General features: G+C 46.5%; 1 protein-coding gene across 1 annotated transcript in view; it reads left to right on the forward strand.

Moving 5' to 3' along the window:
• Window positions 1–3,921: 3,921 nt before the first annotated feature.
• Window positions 3,922–21,444, forward strand: part of SNRNP200 (small nuclear ribonucleoprotein U5 subunit 200) — a 30,334-nt gene continuing 12,811 nt past the window's right edge. Inside the window, exons 1-23 of the mRNA XM_021697768.1 lie at window positions 3,922–4,081; window positions 4,588–4,751; window positions 6,108–6,279; window positions 7,197–7,389; window positions 8,084–8,139; window positions 9,925–10,023; window positions 10,395–10,547; window positions 10,656–10,755; window positions 10,905–11,041; window positions 12,294–12,377; window positions 12,470–12,643; window positions 12,933–13,070; window positions 13,313–13,468; window positions 14,238–14,408; window positions 16,329–16,522; window positions 16,736–16,859; window positions 17,943–18,092; window positions 18,292–18,402; window positions 18,957–19,088; window positions 19,253–19,441; window positions 20,242–20,439; window positions 20,854–21,006; window positions 21,120–21,200. Coding sequence (XP_021553443.1) covers window positions 4,037–4,081; window positions 4,588–4,751; window positions 6,108–6,279; window positions 7,197–7,389; window positions 8,084–8,139; window positions 9,925–10,023; window positions 10,395–10,547; window positions 10,656–10,755; window positions 10,905–11,041; window positions 12,294–12,377; window positions 12,470–12,643; window positions 12,933–13,070; window positions 13,313–13,468; window positions 14,238–14,408; window positions 16,329–16,522; window positions 16,736–16,859; window positions 17,943–18,092; window positions 18,292–18,402; window positions 18,957–19,088; window positions 19,253–19,441; window positions 20,242–20,439; window positions 20,854–21,006; window positions 21,120–21,200 — 3,174 coding nt within the window. The 5' untranslated portion in view covers window positions 3,922–4,036. The remainder of the gene's footprint in view (window positions 4,082–4,587; window positions 4,752–6,107; window positions 6,280–7,196; window positions 7,390–8,083; window positions 8,140–9,924; window positions 10,024–10,394; window positions 10,548–10,655; window positions 10,756–10,904; window positions 11,042–12,293; window positions 12,378–12,469; window positions 12,644–12,932; window positions 13,071–13,312; window positions 13,469–14,237; window positions 14,409–16,328; window positions 16,523–16,735; window positions 16,860–17,942; window positions 18,093–18,291; window positions 18,403–18,956; window positions 19,089–19,252; window positions 19,442–20,241; window positions 20,440–20,853; window positions 21,007–21,119; window positions 21,201–21,444) is intronic.

Below are 21,444 nucleotides of genomic sequence, written 5' to 3' on the forward strand. Positions count from 1 at the left end.
TCATTGCTAAAATGGGGGAAATATATTTAATATGGCTTTATGGGGATTAAATGAGACCATGTATGCCAAAGTGGTACTTTGAAAATGCTTGCCATGTGATAAATAGTAAGTTTTTGCTTAATCTAGATGTTATTCCCTCTAATCAAACACCTGCTATAAAGCTGCAAAAAACAAACAGCCCCCCCCCCCCCACCAGAAATCTGTATGGCTTCCTATGGTCTCCTAGAATAAAGTAAAAACTCTTTACAATGGCATTATGTTTTCAAGAGATTCTAAATTTTATCTATCCAAATTATATTACATTGTTCCATTCCTTACATTTGCCCTTCCCTCAACTGAATTGAGTTCCTAACAGTTCCTAGGACATGTCTTTGTCTTCCCACCTTCATACTTTGCTTCTTCTCTATTCCCTTGAAATCTCCCCCACTCCTTGCCTCTTCTGAAATCCTAGCCATCCTTTACGACTGTGAACTCTTGTTCATGCCCCTGAATCAAGTGCCTTCTCTGATCTCCCTCAGCGCCCCCTTGTGGCGCTTACTGCACAGTTTTTTGTTTGTTTGTTTTTGTTTTTTGGGTTTTTTGTTTTTTTTGTTGTTTTTTTTTTTTTAATTTATTTATTTTATTTTTTTTTTAAGATTTTATTTATTTATTTGAGAGAGAGAATGAGATAGAGAGAGCATGAGAGGGAGGAGGGTCAGAGGGAGAAGCAGACTCCCTGCTGAGCAGGGAGCCCGATGTGGGACTCGATCCCGGGACTCCAGGATCATGACCTGAGCCGAAGGCAGTCGCTTAACCAACTGAGCCACCCAGGTGTCCCTGGGTTTTTTGTTTGTTTGTTTGTTTGTTTTTAAGGAGCTAGAAGTTTACTGAATACCCTGCAATGGAGCAGTGGGCGGGACACAAAAGAGAGACTTTCTGACAGAGGCAGTGCTGGGGGGCTGTGGTTAAGGGGGGAAGGTGAGGAGGTATGGGAACATACGGAATTTTCCTTTTTTGGTATCTTACAGTTTTTTAAAAATTTATTTTATTTTTTAAAAGATTTTATTTATTTATTTGACAGAGAGACAGAGAGAGAGACAGAGAGAGAGAGACCGAGAGAGCAAAAGCAGGGGGAGCTGCAGGTAGAGGGAGAGGGAGAAGCAGGCTCTCCGCTGAGCAGAGAGCCCTATGCTGGGCTTGATCCCAGGACCCCAGGATCATGACTGAAGGCAGACACGTAACCGACTGAGTCACCCAGGTGCACCAGCTTTTTTATTTTATTTAAAAAATTTTTTAAGGGTTTATTTATTTGAGAGAGAGAGAGAGTGGTGGGGGGTGCAGAGGGAGATGGAGAGAGATAATCTTGAGTAGACTCCCCGCTGAGCATGGAGTCTGATGTGGGGATCAACCTCACAACCCTGCGATCATGACCTGAGCCGAAACCAAGAGTTGGATGCTTAACCGACTGAGCCACCCAGACACCCCCCACTTAGCTTTTAAATTGCAGTTACTGGTACGTTTCATTTCTCCAAGACTATAACTTCTCAAAGGTTCTAACTGCGTCTCGTTTTTCTCTGAGTCCCTAAAAGTGCTCACAAAATTCAGTGCACATATAATATTTGAGAAGTTACTAAATGAAGTGACAGATCTTAAGGTACAGGAATGCAGGGCCCAAGAGGCTAGGTAACCTTGTGTCCAGGCCTGGCAGTAGGGAATATTGAATTCTCAATCTCTGGAGAGAGGCAGCCCAATGGGCACACATAGACTGGAAGAAAATTAAAGCTGAATCCAATGTGGTAATGAACGCCCCCCACCAAGGGTCTGTGCTTGTCAGGGTGCTTCGGGTCCTTCAGCTTCCTGGGGATAATCCTGTTAATAGAAAAAAAAAAAAAAAAAAAAAAAAAAAACAAGGGGTGCCTGGGTGGCTCAGATGGTTGAGCGTCTGCCTTTCGCTCAAGTTGTGGTCCCAGGGTCCTGGGATCAGGCCCCGCATCAGTCTCCCTGCTTGGCGAGGAGCCTGCTTCTCCTGCTGCTCCCCCTGCTTGTGCTCTCTCATTCTCTCTGTAAAATAAATAAATAAAATCTTAAAAGGAATAAGATGTATGATTCAGCGATTTTTTAAATCTGCATTCAGAGTTGTGCACCTATCCCCATAATCTAACTCTAAAACATTTCCATCACCCCAATGAGAAAACTTGTTCCCATGAGTAGTCACTCCCCATACCTCCTCTGCTTCACGGATTTGCCCACAGCCCAGGCTTGACTGTGAACATGAATACTACTCCTCTAGAAACGCAGAGCAGAATCCCTGAAATATTTTTCAGGTTCTTTTGTGTCAAGTGGGTGAACCACAGGATGGCCATAAAATAAAAGTCGGTCTTGAGGATTCAGATTCAAATAACCTTCAGTGAGCCCCCACCTTGAGTCAGACAATTCACTGATGCTTTTTTTTTTTTTTAAAGATTTTATTTATTTATTTGAGAGAGAGAATGAGATAGAGAGCATGAGAGGGGATAGGGTCAGAGGACGAAGCAGACTCCCTGCCGAGCAGGGAGCCCGATGCGGGACTCGATCCCGGGACTCCAGGATCATGACCTGAGCCGAAGGCAGTCGCTTAACCAACTGAGCCACCCAGGCACCCTCACTGATGCTTTTAAACACACTACCTCATTTAATCACAACACACATGGGGGGAAGTTTTACTGCCTCAATTTTAAGGATGACAAAATGATGCTCACCCAGAGAGACCAGGTAGCTAGCTAGCTACCTCAAAGTCACAAAGCCACTGAGGAGCAGAGCTGCTGCAAGGACTTGACTGTCTCTTGGAAGGCCCAGTTAGATAAAAACACGGTCAGGGCTGCAAACTCCATGCCTACAGGGGCCAGGTATGAGAAAACAGGAGCAGTGGGAGGAGCATGTGTATCCTCTAAGAACAGCAAGTTGCTGATTAGCACTGGGCAAGAAGGCCATGTAGGAATGAGGGTCTCATGTGGCCAGCGTTCTGATTTCTCCATAGATGCTAAAAGTCCAGATTTTCCAAGAACTATCCCAATTTTTAGGTAAGGAGTCAATAGACAGCCAAACAAAATACCCATGCTGGTCAAATTTGGCCCAGAGACTGCTACAGAGGATGAATTCCTTTGGCTTAATACATATCTTCCCTTTCGTTCCTCTTTCAAAAGCCAACAGGCTCTAAGTGAGGTAACCGCTCAGCTCTGAGTTGCCATTCCATAGGTGAGAACTGGTTGGTTGATTGGGGTGGGAAGGCAGCGGTGCCTCCTGGACCCGGGGCCTTTGCTGCTGAGGAAGAAATTAAGTCACTGCCTTCAGGGAGCTGGTCCTGCCAAGAGGGCAGCTGCCTGGGCTCTGCGAAGGAATGAGACAAGCATTTGGGTGCAAATAGGAGGCCCCGGCCGGCCCAGAACAGGGTCTTGTTGACACGCATGGGTTTTAGGTGAACAGGTGGGAGACAAGAGTTTTCTTTCAATTGTTAAATACAGAATTGAAACCCAAAGGATGATTATCGGTAATTCTCATACACACACTCTTAAATCGCTCGCTGGGTGCTTCCGTTTCCTCAACTGGAAAAGGAGCTAGTTAGCACCCCTCGCCAGCACAGCTCACAGGACGGTGGCCAGAGTCAGGAAGAAATGGGTAGAAAGGCGCTTGGGTTGGGAGAGGGGGCTAAGCAGGCGGACGTTTCGCTACGATGTGAGGGGTCCTGGGAGCAACGTGACGGTGGAAGCCTATACGCGGAGGGCCTACAGTCGCAGGAGGTGGCCGGAACCCGAGTGGGGGAGCCAGGGATTCGCGGACCCGGGGGTCTCGGCCCCGCCGTACCCCGCCCAGAAGGCCGCGGGTCCGCTCCGCACTTTCACCGGGACACGCCCCACCCACACTTCCGGCGTGTGACCCGGAAGCGGAAGGGGGCACGTCTCTTTCTCTCTCCTGTGCGTCAATCCTGCGTTGTTGCGGCCGGGCGGGAGCGAGCGGCAACGGCTTTTGGTAGCGTGTGGTGAGGGGAGCGGCGCTCTGAGATCCCCGAACAGACGCTGCCATGGCGGATGTGACCGCCCGTAGCCTGCAGTACGAGTACAAGGCGGTGCGTGTGGGCTCGCGGAAGGACCCAGGCTAGGGAATCCACTGGGGAGCGGGAGGCGGAGGGAGTTTTAGTCTGAAGGCCTGCAGGTGAACCACGAAAGCGGAGACGAAGTCAGATCCGGGCGAAGGTGGGGGTACACGATGACATGAATAAGCCCACTAGGGTCTAGGGCGGGCGGGATGGGCTAAGAGTTCTGCTAGGAGTGTTTGTTCCCTGTCCCCTCGGCGCCATACCCGCCCCCTTCTGTGTCACCCCCAGCGTGCCAACACTTTTCCCAGGTGTGGGTTATTGCGGGCAGTGTTAGGAGCAAGGATCGTTCAACTGATTTGATCGCCCTTTCCTCATGTGCAGTTGTGTGGCGCTCTTTCATCTTAAGGAAAATCTCTTATTCCGAATGTGCACTTAGTTGCTGCATTTCTTACTATGATATTGTCAAGTCGTATTCCTGTGATACAGGAAGTGGCCCTACTCGTGTCAGAGCTTGAGTAACATTGTGATCTTTTCAGAACTCGAATCTTGTCCTCCAAGCTGACCGCTCTCTCATTGACCGGACCCGCCGGGATGAACCCACGGGAGAGGTGCTGTCCCTGGTTGGGAAGTTGGAGGGTACCCGGATGGGAGATAAGGCTCAACGGACCAAACCACAGATGCAGGAGGAAAGAAGAGCCAAGTGAGTACCAAGGAGAAAATGATTTTTCTTGGCATCCAAAATCCACCTTTCCTTGAGTATTTGAGCAGTGTTTTTGCTGAAATGTTTGGTGCAAGATGAGACATTAGTGGCATTAAAACAACTTAGTGAAGGTAAAAACAGAACATGAGATTTAAAAGGTTTTTTGGCCTCAATATGTGTACTGAAGTGAGAAATCAACTTTTATAAGGATTTTATTTATTTATTTATTTGGGAGACAAAGCGGGGGTAGGAGCAGAGGGAGAGGGACAGACTCCGTGCTGAGCGAGAGCCAACTCAGGGCTTGATCCCACGACTCTGAGATCATGACCTGAGCAAAAATCAAAAGTCGGACCTTTAACCAACTGAGCTACCCAGGCGCCCTGAGAAAACAACTTTTAGATCTTTTTCTAATGTATATGTTTCTGGCCCATAGAGAGATCTTAATTTTCTCCACAGTATTTTCAAGACCCTCGCTATTCCCTGTCTCATTAACTTTTTCTTCCATTACAAACTTCCCACTCCTACTTCTTTCCTCTGCTGTTGCCCACTTCCTACTTATGTTGGTATAGACTAATATTCAAGCATCCATTGTATGAAAGACAGGTTTTTGTTTTGTTGTTGTTGTTGTTTTTCTTTTTAGAGGATATATTTCAAAACTTAAAAGATCATTGAACTTTACGTCATCTTTATATTTTGAAATCCCTGATATCTCTGTCTCTTTCTCCTCTCCCATGATGAAGTCTCAAAAATTGGTAGGCTCAGTTTTGGTTAGTTATATTTGTTTTTTTTTTAAAGATTTTATTTTTAAGTAATTTCTCCAACATGGGGCTTGAACCCACAACCCCAGGATCAAGAGTCGCATGCTCTATCGACTGAGCCAGCCAGGCACCTCTTGATTAGATATATCTGAAATGAGTTAATACATCACTCATTCTCCACTTTGCAGAGTATGGCTTCCTTTCCAGGTTTGTTATAATTTGTTGGTAATCAATGGCAGTAGATTCTTTTGGGGCCTGTTTCTCTGGCTAGAAAAAGAAAATGTGTGTGAGATGTGGCAAGTCGAAATTCGATTATATAGTGTTGTCACGCCAAGTAAAAAGGGTTGTCCTTTTTCAAATGAATGAGGAGGCTGTCTCATTGCAACGTTTATTGCGTCTAGCGAGAGAATAACAAAGGATTCCCTTCCTGTTACTGTGTTCCCATAAAGATGGCCAAGTGGGAATCATTTGCTGAGGTACAGATTCATGTTTTTAAATATTGTGTGTGTCCATGAAGCTGAGGAGAGGAGGGTAGGCTTGATTTAGTTTTGCCTTTTGGGGTGTAGGTTCTGCCTCTTAAACATCATGTGTTCGTTAGGCGAAGAAAGCGTGATGAGGACCGACACGACATTAACAAGATGAAGGGTTATACCCTGCTGTCTGAGGGAATTGATGAGATGGTGGGCATCATCTATAAACCCAAGACTAAAGAGACCCGGGAGACCTATGAGGTGCTGCTCAGCTTCATCCAGGCTGCCCTTGGGGACCAGGTGAGGAAGCCAGAGGGTGAAGCTGCGTTTTTGGAGAGGGAGAGAGTCACAACTGGGAGGTACCAGCAGAACCTTGTCTGGATTTTCCTGTGTGGGCCATAGCAGTTTGTGGAAGTGTGGCTAGTATTTACTGAGCACTCACTTCCTGTGGAATAGTGCTTTACGTGCCTTCTCTCTGTCCTCACATTAGCTCTGTGACTAAGTGCTGTTAATACTCTTTTTCCATTTTACCAGTGACATATGTGGTGCGAAGAATAGTTAAGTAATTTTCCCACGTCACAGAGGTAGTATTTGGCAGGGCCACCCTATGAGCCTGGGTATTTTGTATCCGGAATCTGTGCTTTTGACCGTTATACATGTGTGATTAAATTAGGGGCCTTTATGAGTCTCAGAGGCTCTAGTGAGGACGAAGAATTACCAAAAGTTTGGTAGGCTAGAGGAGCACAGAGCAGTGTCTCTGTTGCCTGGAGAAATGCGCCAGACTGTTGTGGAAGCTGGGTCCTACTTCCTGTGACCACCTACCTAATCTTAAAAACAGGGTTTTCCTACAGTTGTGGCATTTTTTTAATTAACAGTAATGAAAATGGTCAGAAATGGTATTCAGGTTTTAAAGAAGTTTGGCTCTTCACATCCCGTTCTTTTTTTTTAAGATTTTATTTATTTATTTAATTGACAGAGAGACAGTGTGAGAGGGAACACAAGCAGGGGGAGTGGGAGAGGGAGAAGCAGGCTTCCGGCCGAGCAGGGAGCCCGATGCGGGGCTTGATCCCAGTATCCTGGGATCATGACCTGAGCCGAAGGCAGACGCTTAACGACTGAGCCCCCCATACGCCCCTTCACATCCCATTCTTACATAAAGCTGGCAAGTGATGTTCTGTGTCTCGTTCTAAAAATTTTTCTTTTTTTTTGGCCACCAGCCACGTGATATCCTTTGTGGGGCAGCTGATGAAGTTCTAGCTGTCCTAAAGAATGAAAAGCTTCGGGACAAGGAAAGAAGAAAGGAGATTGACCTGCTGTTGGGTCAGACAGATGATACCAGATACCATGTGCTAGTGAACTTGGGCAAAAAGATCACAGACTACGGTGGAGACAAGGAAATCCAGAATATGGGTAACAGCTCTTTATGTCCATATCATATTAAGTGGTTGCTTTTGACCTCTAAACTTGATTTTCAAGCCTCAGTCATTAAAACCTCTGAATGTGTCCATGAGTTCCCGTAACCTGTTTGGTGTCTGAGGAGTTGTGATCCATGAATCAGAGTCCCTAGATTACAGCAACTATTTCTTAGTCTTAAGACCTTTTGTATAGAACCTGGGGGAAAACTTGGGCAGAGCCTGTGTGGGGGTGGGTTGGGGGGTGCTCAGGTGGTTCAGCACACAGCGCAGGGCCGTGTCCAGGGTTGGCGGGTTGGAGAAGGCCTCACGGGTGGCAGTATGGATGACTCTCTTATGTTAAGTGTCTTTGTGGGTCCTGAGACCATAGATATATGCTGAGGATGGGCAAGTCAGGTAGTTGGGGAGGAATTAGCTCCATAGTGCCTCATTTCCCTAATTCACTGTTGTCTTTTTCTTTCTTTTTTTTTTTAAGATTTTATTTATTTATCTGACAGAGACATAGCGAGAGAGGGAACACAAGCAGGGGGAGTGGGAAAGGGAGAAGCAGGCTTCCTGCGGAGCAGGGAGCCCGATGCGGGGCTCGATCCCGGAACCCTGGGATCATGACGTGAGCCGAAGGCAGACACTTAATGACTGAGCCACCCAGGTGCCCCTCACTATTGTCTTTTTCCAATCCCTTATTGTTGCAGATGACAACATTGATGAGACATACGGTGTGAATGTTCAGTTTGAGTCTGATGAGGAGGTGAGTGATAAAGTAAACGGACCCAGTCTCTTCTTGTTTTTTGAAATTGTTAAGGTGAGCGGAACCACTTCTGGTATAAAGAAGCTCCCTAGCTTAAGCCGGATAAATTTTATGGTGTTGTATTGGTGTCAACCTTGGGCATAAATGTTATTTTGCTAAAAATTTGCTATGGTTATCTTTAGGGATTTATAAAGTAAATTTACACTTACAAATGTAAACATATAATAATTTAAAACAAACCAAATAGATTAGTAGAAAGAAGGACAAAAATACAGTGTATGCCGTTAGTGAGGGTGTACATCACTCTGTTTTATTCCATTTTAATCTTATGGTGAGAATTTTCCACTTTTCACTACTGTGTCCTGCTGCCAGTTGCAAAAGCATGCATGTTGGCCCAAGAGCATGGGCATGTTATGTACATGGTTGTCTAAATTGCAGCAGCCACTGAGATTTACCACCTAATCTGAATTCTTGAATATAACTAAATAGGAACAAATGGGACACTTGAAAAAATTTTCAGAGTTGCCTTAGAGTTCTCAGTGGGCGAGTTTGGCTCAGGTAAAGTGCCAGCCTCGAAATCTCATACACTAAGTAAGACAGGAAGTAGGGGTAGCGCAAGAGAGTCAAAGGAAAGAGCCCCCAGCTGGGAGCCACAAGATCTGAATTTTGGCCCTGTATCTCGGGCAGGCCATTTTGCTTGTTCCTCCATCTGCTGAATAAGATGCCTAAAGTAGATGACTGCTAAGCTGCTTCCTGCGGTGTAGTTAATAGGATTTTTTTTTTAAGATTTATTTATTTATTTTTTAGAGAGAGGGAAGACAGCACGAGTGGGAGGGCAGAGGGAGAGGGAGAGAGAATGTCAAGCAGACTCCATGCTGAGTACAGAGCCCGACATGGGGCTTGGTCCCAGGACCCTCAAGATCATGACCAGAGCCGAAACCAAGAGTTGGATGGCTAGCCGACTGCACTACCCAGGCGCCCCGATGGGATTTTATTTGAGTTTCTTTTTACGTAGTCTCTACACCCAACGTGGGGCTCGAATTTACAACCCTGAGATCAAGAGTTGCACACTCAGCCCACTGAGCCAGCCATGTGCTCTGTTTGTTGCTATTTGAAATCATGAAATCCTATTAACTAGGGATGCCTGGCTGGCTCAGTCGGTAAAGTGTGTGACTCTTGATTTCAGGGTTGTAAGTTTGAAACCCACGTTGGGTGCACATTACTTAAAAAAAAAAAGTGGCAACAAACTATAGAAGAGTGCTTTGCTTGTAGCATTCATTCGTCAAATGCTTACTAATTACCTGTTTGTAGCATGATCCTGTGCTAAGTATTGAGTGCTTACAGTGTGAGAGAGTGTGAATAAAGACAGTGGAGAGCAAGCTAAGTGGTCTCTACATCTCTGGATCACCATGTATTTTCCCAAGCATAGTTTCTGTATCGTTCTTCCCTCCTGTTAGCTGATAGTTCTATTTTTTCATTTATTGATTGTGCATATACGAGAGAGACTGTGATCCAGTTGGTTGCCATTGTGGCAGCCTAAGGGAAGAAGCAGAAAAGAGAGTAGAAGCATCTAATGAATCCATGCCAAGTGGACTTAGAGTAATGAGATCATTCAATTACATGTACTCTGGAATAAGGCTGACCGTGGCTCCAGGAAGCTGTTGGTTTCCTCCCAGAGCCATTGTTCCAGTCATGGAGCTAATTTTAAGGGACTCAAGGGAGAGGATCTGTGGTGATGTTAGGATCTCCTCCAAATCATGAATTGGGGTTGGGCTGTTTCTGTAGGAAGGTGATGAAGATGTGTATGGGGAGGTTCGAGAAGAGGCATCTGATGATGACATGGAAGGGGACGAGGCTGTAGTGCGTTGCACCCTTTCGGCTAATGTAAGTACAGTTTGTTCTTGCCTGTTGCTGCAAGGCTAGGGGATTTCTGGGTGTAGCATTTGTTTCTTGTATGTAGGTCCTGTTATTTAACTTACCAAGTTGGCCTTTTATAGGAGCCATAATAAACTTTCAACGTCTTGATTTTCTTAAGATTTCAGTCACTCATTCTCCTTCCCAAGGGCATGTGTTGATGAAATGTTAGTTTGGTGTGCTCCTGAATTCAGTATAACAGGGTTTTTTTTTAAATTCTGGGAAGTCCTCAAAGGCTGGTAGGCTCTGGGTGGCAAGGAGAACTTTGTTGCAGGATGATGAGAAAGCAATTGGGCCAGACGGAAACACGGCGTGAGCTAACTGCCTGGTTATTTCTGTAGCTTGTAGCCTCGGGGGAACTGATGAGTTCCAAAAAGAAGGATTTGCACCCTCGGGATATTGATGCATTTTGGCTACAGAGGCAGCTCAGTCGCTTCTATGATGATGCCATTGTGTCACAGAAGAAGGCAGATGAAGTGTTGGAGATCTTGAAGGTACAGCCAAGATGTTGTTTTGTTTTCATTGTATGTATCTTAGCATATGGGACAGTGGAGGAAGCAGATGGCTGTGTCCTTAATCATAGCGTTACCTTCTCTCTGCAGACAGCGAGTGATGATCGGGAATGTGAGAACCAGCTGGTTCTGCTCCTTGGTTTCAATACGTTCGATTTTATTAAAGTGTTGCGACAGCACAGGATGATGAGTGAGTATATAGTGGTCCTTTCTGGAGTGTATGCATGGCACGTGTGTGTGTGTGATGGAGACTCAGCTTCGGCGCCTGTTTTGGTTAACTTGCTTTCTGTCCCAACCCCCTCCTTCTTACCTTCCCTTTTGTCCTTTTGCTGTTGGCAGTTCTATACTGTACCTTACTGGCCAGTGCACAGAGTGAAGCAGAAAAGGAAAGGATCATGGGAAAGATGGAAGCTGATCCAGAACTCTCCAAGTTCCTCTACCAGCTCCACGAGACTGAAAAGGAGGATCTGATCCGGGTAAGGCCTGGGTTGGTTTATCTGTCTGATTCCCAAGCTAGAGTGTTTGCTTTGGAAAAGAGACATCAGTTAGAATATTGTAGCTTAGGGGCGCCTGGGTGGCTCAGTTGGTTGAGTGTCCGACTCTTGATTTCCTCTCAGGCCATGCTTTTCAGGATCGTGAGCTCAAGCCCTGCTTTGGGCTCTAAGCTGAGTGTGGAGCCTGCTTGGGATTCTCTCTCCCTCTGCCCCTCCCACTCATGTGCGCACTCTCTCTCTCCCTCTTAAAAAAAATTGTAGTGTAAAGCTGAATTCCTCGTAGAAGAGGGGGTTGAGGGATGCCTGGGTGGCTCAGTTGGTTGGATATCTGCCTTTGGCTCAGGTCATGATCCCAGTGTCCTGGGATCGAGCCCTCAGTCGGGCTCTCCACTCAATGGGGAGTCTGCTTCTCCTGCCCCTCCCCCTCCTTGTGCGCTCTCTCTGAGCGCGCTCTCTCTCTCTCTCTGAGCGCCCTCTCTCTCTCAGAGCGCCCTCTCTCTCAAATAAATAAATAAAATCTTAAAAAAAAAGGGGGTTGAAGTAGTAAAGTATTTCTTTGAATTCTTTGAGCTTTGTCACTGGTACAGATAGAATTAATGCATTCACATTGGTGTGGTCAAGAGACTGCTGGCCTGCTGCTGTCTTCACCAGCACCATGGGCCCTTGACAGTTGACACAGTAAATCATGGCATCTACTGAAAATGCAGGGATAGAGCACATGTTGGCTGAACACTGAACCCACACTTCTACCCTTAGGGTTAGCCTTGGTGCTGAATTATTAAACATTTACTTTTGAAATTCCTGTGCTATGCATTGTCTTTTTTTTTTTTTTTTTAAGAGGAAAGTTTATTTTTTAGAAGATTTTATTTATTCATGAGAGTGCATGTGCACAGGCATGAGTGGGGGAGGGAGAGAGACAAGCAGACTCGCCGCTGAGTGGAGAGCTCGATGAGGGGCTCGATCCCAGCACCCTGAGACCACAACCTGAGCTGAAGTCAGATGTTTAACCAACTGAGCCACCCAGACATACCTGCATTGTCCCTTTAAAGCTGTTTACTTGCTTCCATCATTCTGGCGGTCCCCGTGGTAAGTGTCTGAACATAAAGGGCCGTCTTTCTGTTTTGGGACTTACTGGTCAGCATCTGTGAATCAAGCTTAGCTAAGCAGGGACTGAAAGGGACCAGAACCTACAATGGTGATGAATTGTTATTTTTTGTGCCTTTCCCCATTATAGGAGGAAAGGTCCCGGAGAGAGCGAGTGCGTCAGTCCCGGATGGACACGGACTTGGAAACCATGGATCTGGACCAGGGTGGAGAGGTAAGTCTCAAGGTCATTTCCAAGGCGGTGCTGGATGGGAAACTCATTTGTTCACCTTGCTCACTTTGGGTTTTTGTTTTTCATACTCCCAGGCACTGGCTCCACGGCAGGTTCTGGACTTGGAGGACCTGGTTTTTACCCAGGGGAGCCACTTCATGGCCAATAAACGTTGTCAGCTTCCTGATGGGTCCTTCCGTCGCCAGCGCAAGGGCTATGAAGAGGTGCATGTGCCTGCTCTGAAGCCCAAGCCCTTCGGTTCAGAAGAAGTGAGTGAATTGCTTTTCTCAGTTTTCTTCAGTTTCCACCTCTCTTCCAGCTTGGATTTCAGCCCATTGGCCAGAATGTGGCCTTGTCTCATTGATAGTTTATCCCTGATGTGGGAGCTGCTTCAGAGGTCCCCTGTTTTGATTGTGAGCCCTGGGACAGTAGTGAATCTCCTTCAGTGGAGAGTTATGGGAGGGGGGCTGGGCAGGAAGTACGGTCCTGGCCATCCCACAGAAACGGCCTGCACGAGGGTGCTGCCAGTGGGACGTGAATGGCGTTTCTTTCTTCTAGCAACTGCTTCCAGTGGAGAAGCTGCCGAAGTATGCCCAGGCTGGATTTGAGGGCTTCAAAACACTGAACCGGATCCAGAGTAAACTCTACCGTGCCGCTCTGGAGACAGATGAGAATCTGCTGCTGTGCGCCCCTACGGTAAGAACTGCCCTGACTGCTCAGCTCTTGTGCGGAGTGCTGGCTGTTTTTGGTGGCAGGATTGTTCATCTTCACCCATATTCCATCCCCCCCAACCCCTGCCCCGAGTTCGTTCTTTTCTGATGGAAGAGTTATTAAATGGTCAGATACAACTCCCAGGACATGCTCTCGTGTCTGTTTTGGTGATAAGCCTGTGGAAGTGAGGGCAGGTGAACAGACCTCATCCTTGACCTCCGTTTTAGGGTGCGGGTAAGACCAACGTGGCCCTGATGTGTATGCTCCGAGAGATCGGGAAACACATTAACATGGATGGCACTATCAACGTGGATGACTTCAAGATTATCTACATCGCTCCCATGAGATCTCTGGTACAGGAGATGGTGGGCAGTTTTGGAAAGGTAAGGGAGTAGAAAGGTATTGTGAGTGGGTCTAGGGTGTCACTGCTTGTATTAGGCCATCCCTGGAATGCCTCCTAGGGTATTGTTCTTCCACTTCAAGGTGGAGCATGACCCAAGTTCAGAGTGTTTCTGAAGCAAGAATATTCTGGATCTATCTTGGACTTTTGCACGGATTTAGCATCTTTTTTTTAATTCTCTCCGTAGCAGTTTTCTGTAGTTATCATTTACATTATTGAAGAACTTAAGAAACACTCGCGGGGGGCATGGTTGATAGTAGATCTAGTGGTGTTTTGTTTTTTTTTTTAAGATTTTTTTTATTTATTTGACATAGAGATAGTAAGAGCAGGAACACAAGCAAGGGGAGTGGGAGAGGGAGAAGCAGGCTTTCTGCCGAGCAGAGCAGGGAGTCCGATGTGGGGCTCGATCCCAGGACCCTGGGATCGTGACCTGAGCCAAAGGCAGACGCTTAACGACTGAGCCACCCAGGCGCCCCGACCTAGTACTGTTTTATTCCAGGTCCTGTTATCTACAAGTTTCCATTTTCCCCTCTTGTCTGCAGACGCCCCAGAGATCCTTTGTCTGCTTCATTTGCCTAAGTGTAAACTTGATTTGTTTTAACATGTATGTGTTTGTAGGATGGATCTAATTCATTTGATATTTCCCTGTTGGGTTGATACCTCCTGCCAGTACCCTCTTCTCAGACTTCCCAAAGTGTGGTGGCAGGGCCCCCTAGAAGCAGTTTTACCTGATGTGCCTCCCCTCCACCTAGCGCCTGGCCACCTATGGCATCACTGTTGCGGAACTGACTGGTGACCACCAGCTGTGCAAGGAGGAGATCAGTGCCACTCAGATCATCGTCTGCACCCCCGAGAAGTGGGACATCATTACCCGCAAGGGTGGGGAGCGCACCTACACCCAGCTCGTGCGGCTCATCATTTTGGTGAGCAGGGAGTACTTGGGGACGTAGAGACCAGGCCTGGTTGAGGAGGGTTTGCTGGGAGGTTTTTTTTTTTTAAGATTAATTTATTTGAGAGAGCAAGCAAGTGAGCCGGGGTGGTGGGAGGCAGGGACAGGGGGGAGAGAGAATCTCAAGCAGACTGCCCACTGAGCGCAGAGCCCGCCACGGGGTTGGATCTCATGACCCGGAGCCAAAATCAAGAGTCAGACGCTTAACCGACTGAGCCACCCAGGTGCCCTGGGTTTGCTGGGTTTTAACACTGACCATTTCTTCAGTGCTTTCCTCTAGTCACTAGCCTGTATGATGACAGTTGTCAGCATGCTGTTACCATTAAATGAGAATCTGCACCTAACAAGCATTTCTGAGAAGGTGCATGGTGTTTGCCATGTTGTTATTCATGTCTTTTTTTGAACATAATTTTTTTTTTGAATAAATGTAAACAGACATAACTGATTGTGTCTTCCCAGGATATTAAAGGGCTTTATAAATAAATAATCCATTGTCAGAGGGAATGAGTAAGGAGTCAGGATATTGTGTTCCATATACACAGAAGCACCAGGGAAAAAATGACTAAGTCAGAGTGTAGTTTCCCTAAGTTGTCCGGGAGAGCAGAAGGAGGCCTCGTGTGCTGATTTTCAATATCATAGAGCAGGGGTTGGCCAGCTGTGGCTACTGGTTTTGGAATACAGCCGTACCCATTTATTTACGTGTGGTTTACAGCTGCTTTTGTGCTGCAGGGACAGAATCAAGTACAGCGGACTCTTGAACAGCATGGGCTTGAACCGCATGGGTCCATTTATATGTTGATTTTTTAAAAAATAAATACAGTACAGTACTGTGTGTTTTTCCTTATACTTTTAATAACCTTTTTTTAGTGTATTGTAAGAATACAGCATATAACACGTGTATGAAATACATGTTAGTCCACCATTTATGTTGTAGTAAGACTTCTGGTAAAGAGTAGGCTATTTGTAGTTAAATTTTTGGGGAATCAAGGTTACAAGTAGATTCTCGACTGTGTGGGGCACCCCTAGCCTGTGTTGTACAAGGGTCAGTTCTGTTTGTAGCAGAGACTATATGGCCCACAAGCCTAAAACACTGATTGTCCAGCCCTTTATGAAGTTTGCCAACCCCTGCTTTAGAGCCTTGCTAGTCAGAGTCTTGTTACAAGCGCAGAGTCCCTGGCCCCATCCCGCACCTACTGAAATAAAATTTTTTTTTTTCAGATTTTATTTATTTATTGAGAGTTTGCGTGAGCTGGGGGAGGGGCAGACGGAGAGGGGGAGAGAGAGAATCTCAAACAGACTCTGTGCTAAGCATGGAGCCCGATGTGGGGCTCGATCTCGGGCTCGATTTCCTGACCCTGAGCTCATGACCTGAGCGGAAATCAAGAGTTGGGCACTTGACTAAGCTACCCAGGTGCCCCATGATCTGCTTTTCAGTAAGATCCCCTGCTGCATGCTGAAATTCAGGTAGCACTGCTTTAGGCTATGAGAACTCGACCTTTGATTCATGATATCTTTTGCAAGTATGAAGTAGTAAGGATGACTGCGCAGAGGTGAAGCCTTATTGGATATGAATATGGTCTGCTCAGAATCTTCATTTTCAGTAAAAAAATTTATCTTTGAGTGAAGTTATGAACTCCTTTACCTAAAGTATCAGATTTTCTTGCCATAAAGCATGTTTTACTAAACTAGCAACGTAGCTCAGTGGTCACAGCACGGTAATTTCTGGAGTATTTCCTAGTGCATGTTGTCCCACCCTTTGGGTTTCTCTCGCTTGGGATCCCTTTTCTTCCTTATTTGCCATGTCCATTGTGTACTATAAGACAGGACTATTCTCTGGAAAGAGGGCTACATTTTTCTGGTCCTAGAGGTAATTTGCGGCCCCCTCATTCCTTAGGATGAGATCCACCTTCTCCACGATGACAGAGGTCCTGTCTTAGAAGCATTGGTGGCTAGGGCCATCCGAAACATTGAGATGACCCAGGAGGATGTCCGACTCATTGGTCTTAGTGCCACCCTCCCCAACTATGAAGATGTGGCTACCTTCCTGCGTGTCGATCCTGCCAAAGGCCTCTTCTACTTCGACAACAGGTATGAGAAAAAGTGGGAGAAGTTTAACCAGGGTGACCTTCTTGCTGCCCTTCCCCTTTTTGAAGGAGCTTTGTTGGATTGGGTATTAGAAGGGTCTTTGGGTTTTGATGTGGTGTGAATTCAGAAAGGAGTATCATTCCTGGGCAATGAAAATGACTGTTTCCTCAGTATCCTATGCCAGAAGCCTCATTTGTCTAACTGTTGAACTTCTAGCTTCCGCCCAGTGCCTCTGGAACAGACTTATGTGGGTATCACAGAGAAAAAAGCTATCAAGCGTTTCCAGATCATGAATGAAATAGTCTATGAGAAAATCATGGAACATGCTGGAAAAAATCAGGTCTGTCTATGGTTTCCTGTTGAACTCTGTTGTTTTGAATTTTTGATTTATAATCAGTCAAGATTGACAAAAATAAAGAGAGAAGACACAACACAGATCACCAATATTAGGAATAAAATGGGATATTACTATAGAATCTGTAGCCATTGAAAGGGTAATAAAGGAATACTATGAACGACTTTACACGTAAATTTTGAGAACCTAGAAGAAATGGGCCAATTCCTCCAAAAGTACCAACTACCAAAAACTCAAGCCTAGATGAAATAGATAACCTGAATAGTCCCATAACCATTATAAGAAATTGAATTTGTAATTTAAAAACTCCCAAAAAAGAAATCCCCAGGTGCGGATAATCTCTGTCTCTGCATTATCAGGGATCCTTCCACAAAAGATTTGGGTGGCTGACACTAAAAATGTAACACAGTAAAAATAAAGATGAAAATTAAAAACTAGTGAAAGCATTTTACTAGAAAAATACAATTTTTTAATTGACTGTTAAGTACATCAAGATAAAAACTAAGAAAAAGCAACAGGTAGTGTATAAGATTTTTGTCTGATAAAAAGCATATGAATTTAAATGAAGAGACAAATCTTTTCTTGGCACTAAATACTTGGATGACTTTCCTACCAAATGGTACTAGTCTCATTCTGAGACTTACTTTCTCGGTCCTTTTATAAAGTCTAGTGCCCACCATTTAATACAACATTTCAGCTGTTACTTTGCAGACACATTTCTCAGGTGGCTTAGAATCCTGTCAGGTGCCCGAACACAAATTCGTAATTGAGATTTCCTGAATTTGCATCCTTATTATATTTAACTGTGGTTTCAAAGATAGAGTGCTTAAGAGTTAGCCTAGTTTCCCAGCTACAGGACTCTGCCACTGTGCTTTGTAGTTTTCATTCATATAGGGTCTTGCCAACTTCTGAGTCAGTATACGTTCCTGCCATTGCTCCTCTTCTAGACCTTGGTTTCTCACCTCATAATGGTGTAGCCTCTGTTTCCTGCTGCTGGTGCCTCGGGGCCATAGGGGGTGCTGCGGTAGCCGTGTCTCTTGACTGTGGCCAACAGTGGTTTTTCTGCAGGTGCTGGTGTTCGTCCACTCCCGGAAGGAGACTGGGAAGACGGCCAGGGCCATCCGGGACATGTGCCTAGAGAAGGACACGCTGGGTCTGTTTCTGAGAGAGGGCTCAGCCTCCACAGAAGTCCTTCGGACAGAAGCTGAGCAGTGTAAGGTGAGGAGACAGTCCCAGTTCTCTGTTCCTACCTGGTAACTGGCTCAATCCAAGGTTGTCCAGAGAGTCCTCGACTGCACCGTGGGTGGTTATGTGGGCTAGGTTAAGGGGCAGGGTCTCACTGAAGAGATCTACTTAGTCTCTGTAGAGTTCCCACGGCGAGGCTCACCTCCTCACCTGTTCTTTTTCTGTCCCACAGAACCTGGAGCTGAAGGATCTTCTGCCGTATGGCTTTGCTATTCATCATGCGGGCATGACCAGAGTTGACCGGACACTTGTAGAGGATCTTTTTGCTGATAAACACATTCAGGTGAGGGTGGGCAAAATGTAGGCTTCAGAAGACCTGAAACGTCAAATGTCATACGTTTGTGCCCAGTATTTTGTTTCTGGCTCAGGTAAACCAGGTCAGAGTGTTGTGGTAGTACAGTAGATAGAACGTGCCCCCTCTCCCAGCTCTTTACATACTGCGTGAGGGAAAGTGAGTGATTTTAGGAAATTGTCTGGGAAGCATGACAAAGGAAGCATGTTGGTGACTCCAGATATCGCCAAGCAGGGCCTTGTGAGGTTAGGACCTTGTTTGTTCTCTCTTAGAATAGGGTGTGTTATTGTCTAGTAATCTTAAGTTGATTAATGTTAGTCTACGCTTTTGCCTGTTAAGTATCTCTAGAATTGTGAAATGTTAATTGTTGAATAGATGAGGAACCCAAGGACTCCTTCCCTGTTTATTCCAGTGTTACCTTGACAAATGTGGGGCCCACTCAAGTCCTGCTAGAAGCTCTGAGGCCGGTTTCCTAGAGGACTAGGGGATACTAACTCTCTGGTGGTAACATCTGTTTTCCTTATTACCTTGCCTTGCTTCTGTAGGTCTTAGTTTCCACAGCAACGCTGGCTTGGGGTGTGAATCTCCCCGCACATACAGTCATCATCAAAGGAACCCAGGTGTACAGTCCAGAGAAGGGGCGCTGGACAGAACTAGGGGCACTGGACATTCTGCAGGTATAGAGCTTTTGAAGTTATTTTCAGTGGGGAAAAGTATCCTGGGTATGCAAGGGGGCCAAAAAAGTGGCAGATGGAAGGTGGGGTTTTGTAAAGTAGAAGCCTGGGAACAAATCCATAAGCTCTGTGACCACAGCCCTCTTGGTTTGCTGTCTCTGACCTAGATGCTCGGACGTGCTGGAAGACCCCAGTATGACACCAAGGGCGAAGGCATCCTCATCACATCTCACGGGGAGCTACAGTACTACCTGTCCCTCCTCAACCAGCAGCTTCCTATCGAGAGCCAGATGGTTTCGAAGTTGCCTGACATGCTTAATGCCGAAATCGTGCTGGGGAACGTGCAGAATGCCAAGGTAGGCAAGGACTCTGCTTTTGGCACTTCTTGCTTTCTCAGGAGAAGTCAAGGTACCAGGGGTGGGATGGTCTCCGGTGTGGTGCTGTGGGCCACTGGCATCCAGGGTCCTCCAACCCTGCACCCCACATCTTTGATGTAAGTAGTCTCTTAGAAGCTTGTCAAGTCTGTGGCAGACGGTTCACCTTGTTACTGAGACCTCAGAAAGCACGCTCTGTCTCTTTAATAATGAAATGTTAAAAATCTTTAGAAGACAACAAAATCCACATTCTTTTTTTTTTTTTTTTTTTTTAAAGATTTTATTTATTTATTTGACAGAGACAGAGACAGCGAGAGCAGGAACACAAGCAGGGGGAGTGGGAGAGGGAGAAGCAGGCTCCCCGCCGAGCCGGGAGCCCGATGTGGGACTCGATCCCAGGACCCCGGGATCATGACCTGAGCCGAAGGCAGCCGCTCAACCAACTGAGCCACCCAGGCGCCCCAAAATCCACATTCTTATAGTTGGGGATTAATTTTTTTTTTTTTTAAAGATTTTATTTATTTATTTGACAGAGAGATAGAGAACAAGTAGGCAGAGAGGCAGGCAGAGGGAGAGGGAGAAGCAGGCTCCCTGCTGAGCAGGGAGCCCGATGCAGGGCTCCATCCCAGGACCCTGGGATCATGACCTGAGCCAAAGGCAGCCGCTTAACCGACTGAGCCACCCAGGCGCCCCTGGGGATTAATTTCTAAGCAATCTATGGGAGCATTTCGTTTGGACATAAGTTCTCCATGCTAAGACCCACGAGCTTTCTCTTCTTGTAGGATGCGGTGAACTGGCTGGGCTATGCCTACTTGTATATCCGAATGCTCCGATCCCCAACCCTCTATGGCATCTCTCACGATGACCTCAAGGGGGATCCCCTGCTGGACCAGCGCCGACTGGATCTGGTTCATACTGCTGCCTTGATGCTGGATAAGAACAATCTGGTCAAGTATGACAAGAAGACAGGCAATTTCCAGGTGAGTGGGCTGAGGGATTGAGGCAAAGGTCTCAGTAAAAGTGGTAGCCCCAGGAGATAATTTTTCAAAATGCGTTCTTGATTTGGGTACTGCCCGTCTAATTGCCCGTTGCTTGGAACAGTAGAAAAACAGGTGCAATTGGACCATTGCTTTTGAATCTGGGAACTTCCCAAATGGCCTACTAGAGCCTGCTGGTACCTCCTTTCTGTCACTTTCGTCGAGGTGCCTAATTCAGCTGTCTTTTCTGTGTGGGTATCAGCTCACCATTGGCCAGGGTACTGTGCCCTCTTTGCTCATGTGCGTGGGCCGGGAGCTTGCGTTGCTGTGAGTCCGTCCGGTGGGCACCTGTTGTCCGCAGTGAGAGTTCAGCCACTTGTTCTTGATCACTGTTGGGTTGAGTGTCCTCCCGTGTAGGTGACCGAGCTGGGCCGCATCGCCAGCCACTACTACATCACCAACGACACGGTGCAGACCTACAACCAGCTGCTGAAGCCCACCCTGAGCGAGATTGAGCTTTTCAGAGTCTTCTCCTTGTCCTCAGAGTTCAAGAACATCACTGTGCGGGAGGTGAGTCCCCATAGCCTGTTGGGACAGGGGCTTGGTACTCCCTGCCGAGGTGCTGGATGGGTTCTCTCCTTGGTCCCCTGGCTTTTCCGCGACATTTTTCCTTCTGGTGGCAGGAGGAGAAGCTGGAGCTGCAGAAGCTGCTAGAGCGGGTGCCTATCCCGGTGAAGGAGAGCATTGAGGAGCCCAGCGCGAAGGTGAGCACGCCCCCTGCTCGGGAGAAGGAGCGGTGGTTTTGTAATCTCCTAATTCGAGTTTGTGTTTGGTGACCTGCTCGGTTCTCCCAGTTTTTGCATCCTTCTCATGTGTTCTTTTTATGTGGAGTAGTGATTATTTAATGCCTCTAAAGCAAGATCTTAGCTGGCATGGACTCCAGAACAGAAGTGTGATGTGCTTTCTTGGACTGGACTGTTCAGTGATTGGCCACCTTCTGACCATCCT

Source organism: Neomonachus schauinslandi, chromosome 10 (assembly GCF_002201575.2).
Source record: "Neomonachus schauinslandi chromosome 10, ASM220157v2, whole genome shotgun sequence".
In the NCBI taxonomy this organism is placed as follows: domain Eukaryota; kingdom Metazoa; phylum Chordata; class Mammalia; order Carnivora; family Phocidae; genus Neomonachus; species Neomonachus schauinslandi.